General features: G+C 42.9%; 1 protein-coding gene across 3 annotated transcripts; it reads left to right on the forward strand.

Annotated features, from left to right (window-relative positions):
* The first annotated feature begins 2174 nt into the window (after positions 1 to 2174).
* Positions 2175 to 4525, forward strand: soul2 (heme-binding protein soul2). 3 transcript variants are annotated; one of them, XM_070916041.1, is made up of 6 exons: positions 2175 to 2191; positions 2945 to 3110; positions 3203 to 3329; positions 3640 to 3796; positions 3974 to 4169; positions 4295 to 4525. In XM_070916041.1, the coding sequence occupies exons 2-5, from the start codon at positions 2988 to 2990 to the stop codon at positions 4143 to 4145; spliced, it is 579 nt and encodes a 192-aa protein (XP_070772142.1). In that variant the 5' UTR covers positions 2175 to 2191; positions 2945 to 2987; the 3' UTR covers positions 4146 to 4169; positions 4295 to 4525. The 3 variants fall into 3 exon arrangements, with proteins under 3 accessions (XP_070772142.1, XP_070772140.1, XP_070772141.1); XM_070916039.1 differs by having other exon boundaries at positions 2176 to 2191; positions 3974 to 4164; XM_070916040.1 differs by lacking the exon at positions 2175 to 2191 and having other exon boundaries at positions 2942 to 3110; positions 3974 to 4164.
* The last annotated feature ends 7423 nt before the right edge of the window (positions 4526 to 11948 follow it).

The raw sequence follows: 11948 nt of genomic DNA on the forward strand, positions 1-11948 counted from the left end.
TGACACACGGCTGTCATTACAGACCTGACGTAGCGCCATAAATGTGCACAATAGTTGTGCACATTCAAATACTGAGAAACAGAGCACGTGACAGTGACATCAAGCTCAAAAGACGTGGATGTTTGAGAGCACACACCAGTCGCCAGTTCACAACCATACACTTTTGTTTTGTAAAACTGTATGTAGGATGGTGCATGACACAGCATGTCCTCACCCAGGTGTGTGTGTGTGTGTGTGTGTGTGTGTACTTGTACGGCTATCTTTGTGAGAACCAATATCACTTTTAGATCTTGGGAGTGAGGCCCTTTTTGGAAAGTGAGGACATTTTGGCTTGGTCAGACTTTCAAAGGGCTGTTTGAGGGTTCAGACTTGGTTTTATGGTTAAGGTTAGAATTAGGTTTAGGTTAGGGTTAGGCATTTAGTTGTGATGGTTAAGGTTAGGGCAACGGGCTAGGGAGTGCATTATGTTAATGTACGTCCTCACAAGTACTGAAGTACAAGGGACAAAACGTCAAAGTCCCCATAACGTAAATCATTACATTTTAGGATGAAGACTTGGCTTAAGGGGTTAGGGATAGGCTAAGTCTCCAGGAAATGAATGGAAGTCAATGTAATGTCCTCTGAAGTGATTAAAACAGCACTGGACGAGTGTGTGAAACTAGAAACCATTAAATGAAAGGGGGACAATCCTTCTCCAGATAAAAAGTGTCCATGAAAGAAGATAATGACTACAATAATATCTGAATCACCAGACACAGCACAGTGCAGTCTCAAAGTCGTGACATATTGTTTTGGCTCTGTTCTCTAGCACACGAAATACTGACTGTCAGCTTCAGGGGGCTCCCATCTTTAAAGTTGACAAGTTCAGCAACATATTGTCCTCACATAGCCTTGCCGCCAAGGTTTTGTGATATCTGTCTCTCAAACACAAACGAACAGTGGCCATGAATGGAGTTTGGTCAGCGGTGCTCGCAGCATTAACAAACTCGACGTTTCAAAAGTTCGAGAGTAACAATTCCACAGAACACGGCCGTCTGTCGTTTTCGTTTGGGATCGCAGAAAGTGGTTTCAATGAGAGCAGTTCACGTTGAGCTCCATGGATTATCCAAAGAAACTAGGACATTGTTTCTGCAAAAAAAGAAGAAAAAAAAAAGAGGCTGTGATGGTTATATATTTTTTTTGGGTGTTGTGAGCACCACAAACCGAATTCCATTCACCTCCACTGTTTTGGCAAGGAGGCAGAACCTCAGGCCCAGATACCTTAAGACTAGATACCAGTAAATGATAATATTTTTGTTGTTTGAATGAAACGACCTTTAAACCACATATGAATTGAAGCCTTTTAACACATCTCTGCAATTTTAAAGGGACAGAAAGTTAAGCAGTTCAACATAAATGGTAAATGATCTCACTTATATAGCCCTTTTCAACCTTCACGGTTCCCAAAGCACTTTACAACTAAGTCCCATTCACCCGACCGAGCTGCCATGCAAGGTGCTGGTCTCCATCGGAAGCAACTTAGGGTTCAGTGTCAACAAGGACACTTCGACATGACAGGGCCAGCCGGGGATCGAACCTGCTCTAACCAGCTTTTCCTCCCGTGCGACAGTGCAAAACCACTGCACCACCATGCCGCCCAACGTCACCAGTATGTTGTCCGGCCCATCCATCACTTTCATAGTTGTAGTGGATAGTGCTAGCATAGGGTTTGGTTGGAGCTGTAGCTGTCATGTCCCACAATTCATAGTGTCTATATGCAAACAGCGTACAGGTTTGAGTTGGGCACAGGACTGTGCCCTTGTTCACAGTTCCGTTGCGTTGCCAATATAACACTATATCCGATCAATCAACCAGTTTCCCAGTTGTAGTTACGACTTGGGCGCTAAGCTTTTTACAAGTCGGAAACTCTGATGTGACATTAGACCCGGAGCTACTTTGCATCCGCTGAAGGAGTGGCTCCGTTAGCATGCAGGAACATCACAAGATCAACTGCTTCGCGCAACAATGACTCACTGGCTCAGCAGGAATGTACACAAGCAGTTCCCGTCAGCCGGTGTCATTTCCCAGAAATTCCAGGATGTTTCACTGAACTGGAACTCAACCAAAGACGACTCAAACATTTAGCAAGCGAAGCCTTTTGATTGACAAGACCAAACAAGACTGAACAAAAAGTCTACAGCCATGCAAGCAGGTCAGTGAGGCTGAACTCAGGCGCAGTCGCGCTTCGAGCTGAACGCTAACATCAGCATGATAACACGCTCTCAACGACATGTTTGACATCAACATCTTAGTCTACCATGTTAGCACGCTAATTAGCACTAAACTCAATGTACATCTGAGGCAGGTCCAATGATGGCAAACGAAGTAGAACTTTACCTAAAACAGGGGCAATAGAGCATAATAGTCGTAGTGATAATAAATCCAAAACTACAATTAAAAAATTGAGCAAAAATAAAAAGTTGCAACGTAAGAGATAGGGGAACAAGATCCACAGTCCTCATTTTGTACATAAGTATGGACAAACGGAACAATTACAGCGACGAGTAACTCTTCCAGTGTTCATACAGGCATGCCATCATTGTTTTAAACTATAATCCTGCTGCCAGCTCGTAAGAAAACCACTCGTTGTGGCTCGTTGTGAACAGATTAGAAAGAGTTAACGAAGGATAACACGTGTCATATCACATCCTCGGTACATCTGGCTCACTTCTTACTGCAGTACAGTGTGTCCATGTGCCCACATATCATCGTAGCCTTGACCTTATTAGCAGTTAGCATGGCTGAGATGATGATTAAGATGAATTGTTTACAAAAAGAACTGTATGTGACACTGCAGTGACTGTGAGACAGTCAGCCTTCGTGGGAGTGGAACCGTGTGGGAGTGTCTGCGTGACCTGATAAACCGGTAACTTGAAATGTGACCATATCATTCCGCTCAAAGCAGCAGGAGGGAGCTTGCAGCTGCATTTGTAGGGGAGTTCGGGAGGATGGAGCGGCCACTGTTCCTGCTGGTTGTCCTGGCGTCGTCCTGCAGAGGACTAGACTGGATACATCCGGACTTTTGCCATCGGCTAGAATGTCCTCAATACAAAGTGGTTGGGACAAACCAGGTAGGCTTCAGAGCAGTTCACACAAACTCGCACGCGATTGGTATGCGATGAGTAGATGTAGGAAAACTGTTTTCTGTTTCTGTCGTCTATAGGATTTTGAGGAGCGTTTGTATGTTGCAACTGAATGGATTACCACCAAGGTAGAAAGCACTAGCAGCGCTGATTTAATGGCTGCACATTTAAGGCTGAAGGATTACTGCAGGAGGCAGAATGATGCAGGTATGTCCGGGTCGGAAAACCAGACGGTTCGTGTGTAAAATAACGTCGAAATAGATGTTAAAAGCATTCATACAAATTTCAACACTTGTAGCCGTTTTTCCTCCAAAAGATGTTAAACATTGTACAGATTTCTGAGGGGTGAAACATGCACAGATTTTACCTTCAAGTAATGTTTCAATCTTTGAAACTTTGGACAAGTTGACCAACCACTGGTTGCTTTCCTTATAAACATGCCTGCGTCCCCTGCAGTGCCGTACCGTTTTGCATATAAAGCATCTTCCCATTTGAGACCACTGTTTGTCACTTCCAGGTCGTGCGATCCCTGACTCCTGGCCTGTACTGGTCACCGTCACAGATGGCCGCGATTTGTCGCTGTCCTGGTTTGTTGCTCCTAATACAATGAAGGCCGAAAACGCCGATCCGTCAGTCACACTGCAAAGCAGACCTGAAGCCACTGTCTATGTCAGGTGAACAGTTTTATCTTCCGAGTCGTTGTTAAATTGGGGGTTTCATTTAACGTGCATTTAACACTTTTAGCACGCAACATTTTTAACCGTTCACAAGCTGCCAAATAGTAATGAGAGGGGGGAAAAAAACAGATTTCACCATTTTCTTCCTGTCTTTGTTTCCACATCATATAAAAGGGTCTTCAATAGTGCTCCTAGCATCGAGAGTGGGGAAGAAAATGCAAAGACGCTTCAGGAGGCCTTGGTTAAAGCTGGGAAAACCTTTGATCCCGACACGTACAGTGCGGCCGGCTATGACCACATTCTCTCTTTTACTCACCACAACGAGATCTGGATCTACACTCCCTGACAACATCAACGGGAACGCTGTAAGGTGTACATCATATAATCACTGTAGTAACTAGAAATCCAAGTAAACGCATATCAACAAATATATACAAATAATAGCAGTCTGCGTCACTGCTGTCCCAATTTAATGAGCTGATGTTTTGTTGGCAGGCGGCTGGCAGACATGTTCTGTTGCTTCTGTTGCACGCTGGAAACCGGTTTCAGGAATGCTGTGTTGTTTCCCAGCAGCCCTTCTCACTTTTTACGCAGTCGTGATGACATTGTTGTTGTTGTCTGATCATGCTTCTTGCTCTGAACATATCTGATGTAGATGAAAAAAAAAAGAAAAGAAAAAAGCAATACAACAATGTCCTTGCCCCAATCAATAAACTGTTGACAGTGTTTGTCTTTTTTTACGTTTGCGTGTGTTCTTAGTTGTTCCTTCCTATCTCCCTGGAATGTTCACTACAGGCCAGCCTGCCTAATTGAACAAAGGCCCGTCTCCCATCACACAAAAATGTAAAGAATTTCTAAAGTCCTCCTCCCTGGTTAAACTTGTTTTTGCCAAAAAAGCGTAAAGCGTATAGTCTCTTAGTCATTGTTTGCTGGGGTTGTGCTGAAATTCAAGAGTTTGGGAGGGAGATTACTGATGTGATCTCAAAAAAAATGCCATTAGAACCTGAGGTATTTTTTGTTTGACTTGTACCCACCGGATCATATTTTGAGAGCAACAGTATACATTTATAGATATGTGTATATTACAAGCAAAGCTACTTCTTGCTCTGAACTGGGGGGGGGGGTTAGCCACATATTGACGTCTGGGTTGAAAATGTGGCACATTACACGGGATCAGACGAAATAACATACACTTTTGAGTGTTTTCGACGAAATCTAGAAACCATCTTTATTCAAGATACAGTTTAATAGTATGCCTTGTAATATATAACTTAATTAAAATGAAATATAGGCTCTGTTATTTACTCTGTTATTTTTCACTTTAACTTTGACTTTATTTTGTATTTTGTAGATGCCAATGTTTGTTTTCAAAAAGAGAGAAAAGCGAAGTTGTTTTTTCACATTTCACATTGGTATTTTTGTATGGAACTTGTGGACCAACCAAATGATCACGACTACAGAGAAACATACTTGAAAGACACATGAACTGGTGAATTCCAGTACTGCCACGCTCACTGGTGAGTGTGATGCCTGATGTTTAACACTAGATGGTGCTGCAGGTGTGGCTAACAAATAAGACTTGGTAAACGGAGCAAGCACAGAAAAAAAAGAAAGAAAAATCCAGAATTTGATTTTGACTGACATTTTCCCTCTTTTGCTGTTGCATCATTATGTTCAGTCAGGTATGTGCAGTCACATGTCCTCGAATGTTGGAAATAGCTTGATTGTTTTCATACCAATATGTGATATTGCAGAGGTGTGAAAGATTTGTGTTCTGTGAGAGTCAGCGGTGTTTTCACCGTATTCATATCCTTTATTTAAGTAAAGGTAGCAGTACCACAATGAAAAAGAAAAATTCCATTACATGTAAAAGTCCTGCATTCAAAATGTTACTCAAGTAAGACAAAATAATTTTATCCTTTATGGTTTTTTTTTTATTCAAATGGCATCCCTGTGATCGTCCCTGGCATCTTTACCAGACTAAGAATTTGAGTCTTGAACTTGTGAGGCTACTAATACTATGAGGCTACAATGAGTTTCGGTGGAATATGGAGCTGTGCCCTGTCCTGACCTGTCTAGGGCGCCCCTGTGGCTTTGGGGGTCAAGATGCCAACCGTGAACCACAACGTCTCCTCTCCGTTTGGGGTCCGGCTGGGGAGGTTGTGGCATCTCTCTCGCTCATTTCCTGTCATCTCTCCACTGTCTGTAATAAAGACATGAAGAATGTCCGAAAATAAAAAAGAAATGGCCTGTGTTAGGTCATGACCATGTATGGCAACAGGGCAATAATGACAAACTGACCTGGGATCGTGCACATTGATGTGCAAATCAATCAATCCTATGGTGTCTTCGCTGACTCTGGAAGAGACATGTCACACTGATGATGGGGGTTATCTCAGCAGAGATTTCAAACTATTAAGAGAAAGCCTGTGTTACAGACCGGTGGGTGTGTGTGTTGGGGGGGTGTTTACCAGGCAAAGGGTCGAATGAAAGACAGGATATCTTGCCCTCTGCTGCTTCGATTTTGACCATACCTTTTAAAACCGGTCTCCCCAACTTCATGAAAGAGTAATACTAAGTTGCTGAAGTACCCCTTCAAGAATTTGTTGTCTCCAAGCCCAAGCCGAAATGACCCCAACTGACATCATCAGTTTTCATCGTTTGAGTAGTACTCCCCATGACTCGTGAACTGGACTTTAACATCAAGAGCTCAGCAATAGGAGAGTCAATGACAAAAACCCTCCGCTATCCAAAACAAAATCAATTTGTTTTCTTGTACAACAAATGAAGGTAAATTGAAATAATAACATCAACCCTACAGTAAAGTAAGATTTTTAAAGTTTAGATTCTACATACTGTACCAGTGGCTACATCTCACCGACTGTACCTATTTTAGCGCATTGAGTGTGCGAGTGCGGGCAGGGGTTATCGAGTTGTCCCCTCCTATCGCGTACAGTATGAGTCATTGATAGAGAACCCACAGCATCTCCAGTAGGCTCAGTAAGCTCTGCTCTCTGTTCAGCTACCGCTGCACAGAAGGTTTCTCTGAGAGAACAGAGAGTAACCTTGAACCGGAGCAGCATAGCACTGTTCCTTGCCACAAGACCCTCGTCCGCTCAAAAGGACACACTCAGTCACCACAGCAACTGTTTCTATAGCTGGAGGCCAGGCCCAGTGCATCAGGTATGTAATCACACTTTTAGGGAAGGCTGGAGTAAAAGTAGAAGAGTGTGACCATATGACTCATGCTTAATAACGACTTACTCACCCATCCATCCACCCTTTTACATGCCTGTCAGCTCTGCACAGAGGAAAGAAACGCTTTCAGAATCTGATTTAATTGATTATGTCTTTGAGAAAAGAACTCAGGACATAGAGGAAATACAGTATATCAACTTTGCAGAGCTTTAATTCAAACGCCAAAATGATCTAGATTCATGTTTGAACCTGGCGCTTACAATATGTGCCACTATGCACTACAAGCATTATGGGATATATGTTATGACTGATAGGAGCAAAGATATCCGACAGTGTTGAGCCCACCTTTGACATCACTGTTTTGTGAAGTGTAATGCAGATAAAACTTTCAAAGCCCAACATACATGGATAGCTATGAACAATTACAATTCTGTTTGTGTTTCAAAAGTATGCCAACCTTGCTAACGTCATACTAACGTTGTCAAAATGTGGATGTGAGAGGACAGTTTAGCGCGTCAGCATGCTAAAATGTAGGTAGGATTCATCCTCTGGGGACCATGGCTGTAGAAATTTCATGGCAATAATTGTTGAGATATTTCAGTCTGGAACCAAAGTGGTGGACTGACATTGCCATTCCTGCCACACCGCTAGCATGGCTGATAATACAAATACAGTTCTGTGAATGGGACGATGCTTACAGAGAGCCCCTTCTTCAATACACTTAAAAGCGTTTTCCAGTTTTTGCCTCTCATTCACCCCTTCACTCACACACCGATGGCAAGCGAGCTGTTGTGACCATCGGCTGCTGGCCTGACCAATTTGGGTCTCTTGCGCAAGGAACCGCCAACCCTGTGATCAGTGGGTGACCCGCCCTACCTCCTGAGCCACAGCCCACATTTAAATGTCAATGTGCAATCACTGAAACAAACGATGCTGCCACTGATGAGAAGATAGATAGCATTGAAACGGTTTCTGCATGGTTTAAGGAACAAGTCCTGCAAGAGTCCTGAAAGAAAGGAACCAGTTTTCCTTTCCATCTCAAGGAAAACAGACTAACGAAAAAAGGAGAGATCATTCGGAAGTAAAGTCTCAGTAACCATTTACAATGATTACCAATTATAACTAACAGGAAATAATAAGTACCAATACTTTGGTTCAGAACTTTACAATGGAGGGCATTTTACATTTTATCTTCTATCAGTTGACTACTTTATTGTGCGCACAGTATTTACATATGTGTTTCCTTTTCTTTCTTTTTTGTGGGATTATTTATTTTTGTGTAAATACTCCAGAAGTGTTTTTAGATGCATCATTGTCCATGTGCCTGATAAATGTCACATGACCTTTCAGAAATGGTAAATTCCCCTTTTTAAAGTAGGATATTAGAGAACACCAACTCTTGACTGTCATCTCAAGATTGGGAAATGTCCTGGGAAAACACCTCTTTAATATTGATGAAAGAAGTTTGTACAACAATACGTGTACCTGAGAATTTTGGACTGAATGTCTCCAAAAGGTCAAAGTCGACATGTCTATTGCTAGCATGCTACTGAACACTGGCCTGGAGGGGGTGAATATTTATGCAAACAAGTACTTTGTATTTTAGATCACTTTGTAGACATCTGTTTTCACTTTGTCCTTCGTCTGCTTCTGTTGATCACTGTCTTAAAAGCCACAACATCTCTACTTTTATCCAGCGGTATAAGAATGAAACATGAGAACTTGGGTGAATACTTTTTCTAGGCGTCTGCATCCATGTCAACCTGATTTTTTTTTCAAGTTTGGCGTTTCGGCCATCGTCATCTTGGTTTCTTGGGACCAGAAGTGGCCATATTTGGACGATAGGGTGGAGCTGGGGACCTGACAAGGCGAGGGCACTGTGCACGCCTACCTACACCAGCAATCTCATCACGGTGTGTTGAAGAAGACTTGAAACTAGCGATTGAGACCATAAACTCATGAGGAAAATGTGTACTGAGGTAACAAATCAAGAGAGAAGTAGCGTCCTTTTCTCATAGACTTCTATACAATCGGACTTCTTTTTGCAACCAGTGGAGTCACCCCCGGCTGGCCATTAGAAAGAATGCAGGTTTAAGGCATTTTGTGCTTGGTTATGAGCAAGCTACATGGTTACCAACCACAGCAATGCACAATGGAAGTATGTGACTATGCGTTGTGCTTCTTTGAAATTCATTCTGTTCCCACTCACCGTTTGGCTCTTTGATGTCATATCTAGTTAGAGAGATTGTATGTGGCTTTACAGCGTCAATAGATCATTTTCACGCTCACTGCGTGATCTTGTTTCAATCATCATCAATAAACAACACCATTGCCAAGAGGATTAGCAGCCTCCACGCTGCATTTTACATCATGTGCCGTCGGGCTGGATTTGGCAGGAAATCTGAAAGCCTGGAAGAGGGCTGCTGTTCTTGCAGCAACAACAAAAAAATTACCTTGGGAGCAATGGAAGTGACAGGGTTTGTGGACAATATGGTTGCAATTTTAGGATTTAGTTGAGAATAATAATTATAGAGGATATTTTCACTTTAAAAAAAAATCCAGATTATGCTCAGTTAAAAATGAAAGCTAAAATGTATCTCAAATACTGACAGGAATAGTGAATCTAAATATAGAGCGTCACTCCCTGTATCCCTGTCTCTCACACACACAACGTCCTGTGTGGTTTTGCCTGGAACTGCCCAAATTGGAAGTGACATGCTGGGACACTGGGACTGGCGTCTCAGTCAAAGAGCATGAACTGTTGGAAATGCACTGATTTCACCGTATGAAACATGTATGAGAAATAATCTGTACGGTGACTGAAACGTCTCCTCTGCCTATTTTTGTCTTTTTGTCTCTGTAGTTTCTTAATAAGTCTCTTTGCTTCTTTCTCTCTCTCGCTCTTTATCTGATGCACACACACACACACACACACGCAGGCTTGCTAGAACAAACCATGTGTGTATGTTTGTCACGCCCATGGGAGTGTGTGTGTATGTGTGTCCACTTGAGGACAGTGGAGTCTGATAGGAGAAGTCAGTGTCAGCCCTGAGGGGAGACGCCTGCTAATAGAGTTTGCTCTGTGGAGGAGAGTGCTCTAAAAATGCAATGTTGATGTATTCAGCTGTGTGTGTGTGTGTGTGTGTGTGTGGGGGGGGGTCCTATAATACTCTAATATAGGTATATCTGAGTGTATTGAATAAGGTCTTTGCAGTCTATGTGAGTGAGAGACATGTTAACTAAGCCACATGTGTGTGCGTGGTGCAGGATGGTTTGTAATAGACATCGACATTCAGCCGGACCTCGCCAAAAGAGAAGACCAAGGGGAGTCAAAAATCGCACCCCTCTCTGTCAAATCTTAACACAGAGACATGAAACACATATTGATATCATACCTGAGGATGTCATTATCTCCAATTCGCTAAGAAATCATAGATTAAAAAAAAAAAGAACGACACTTCAGAACTTGCCTGAGAATCATCACATTTTAAGTTTTCTACCGTATCAAAGTGAGCCAGTGATAGTCGTCTTCACATCCATGGCGCAGTCTCAAACAGGGGCTGCAAATGGCCAATTCAGCATACTTTTAATGGTGCCAACTTGTTAAAATGGAAACAAATAGAAGTTCTCTAAATCCTCAAAAGAGAATACCAGCGTCTGGTGTACCTGTAGCTGACATTACTACAGCACACGTGATGAGCTCTTGCTCTCCCCATGGCTTTAATTCTTCCTGTCATGACATTAGCTCCCAAATAGACCTAATCTATATGTTGCTGTTAGCGTGTTTCCATCTATCGGATCAGCCGAAACGTTTTTGACCTCATCCTTTTTCACACAAAAGTCAAATTTCACACTGAGCTGATGAAACGCAGCAGGACCAGTGAGTTCGCCAAAAAAAAAAGAGAAGAAAAAAAAGGTAAAAATGAATTAAAATCACCCCTCCTCCCCTGGAGAAATAAATCCAGTCCAATTGGGTTTTAAGAGTTAGTGCTAGCAGCTCTGTGAGGCTGCACTTAGTCACAGTGGTGCTTTGAGCTAAATGCTAAGGTCAGCATGCTAACAGGTTCACAATGACACAATGTTAACAGACTGATGGGCAGCAGGTATGATGTTCACTGTCAATGTTAGCCAATTAGCGCTGATGTGATGATGGCGCTGGATGAAATGTCGTGGCGGGGGGGGGGGTCACCAAAGTGATTACAACTCCTCCTGAGAGGAACACGCATGTCTTTACCCACATTTTACGGCAATCCATCCAATAGGTGTTGAGGTGTTTCACATTTGAAATACTTCTAAACCATGAGCTGACAGACCAATGTGTCGCCATCCATACAGCTGTGGCACTATCGTGGCTGCAAACTAAAGAGGTGCCCCCCCCCTCTCTCTTTTTTTCCCTTTGACAAAAATACACGTGCAGGTAAACAGAGGAGAGAAACCCATTTATTAGAATAACATAATAATAATAACATTTTAGCTGGGGAGTGGTGTAATCTCGTCACATACGTGTGCTGTGTTTGCATAATACTGTTTGGTGGAAACACTCTGCGTTCGGATTTTCTATTGCCGTCTTTTCGGAGAGATGCCCGGCCGGACGCATGACTTCACGGCAGTTACTGGGAAGTGTTTACAATGGACACGCAGTGCACCGTGCATTATCCCAAAAGCAGTTTATGCTGCTTGCTCTGTCCCGTTGCAAGTGCACAGTGTTGATATGGACTTGCATGGATTATATGGCATTAGTTTGCCCACAGTGGGTTTGGTGCAGGATTAGTCAACTCACTTGAGCGGGAAGGCAGATTTTCTCTGTCATACTGTATCTCTCTCTCTCTCTCTCTCTCTCTCTCCCCCTCGCTGTCTATGCCCATCACTGTTGCTGTGACACACACGGTTCCCTTCCCCCGATCCTACAATCACAGGTCAAGAAACGTGCTGTGTACCCGCACAGACAACA

This window comes from Enoplosus armatus, chromosome 12 (genome assembly GCF_043641665.1).
Source record: "Enoplosus armatus isolate fEnoArm2 chromosome 12, fEnoArm2.hap1, whole genome shotgun sequence".
Classification (NCBI taxonomy): domain Eukaryota; kingdom Metazoa; phylum Chordata; class Actinopteri; order Centrarchiformes; family Enoplosidae; genus Enoplosus; species Enoplosus armatus.

Excerpts from the sequence above, each read along its gene's own strand:
- soul2 (XM_070916041.1), top strand. The coding sequence starts at position 2,988 with ATGGAGCGGCCACTGTTCCTGCTGGTTGTCCTGGCGTCGTCCTGCAGA. Across the intron at positions 3,111-3,202 it reads AAGTGGTTGGGACAAACCAG|GATTTTGAGGAGCGTTTGTA; the intron begins GTAGGCTTCAGA and ends TGTCGTCTATAG. Across the intron at positions 3,330-3,639 it reads CAGGAGGCAGAATGATGCAG|GTCGTGCGATCCCTGACTCC; the intron begins GTATGTCCGGGT and ends TGTCACTTCCAG.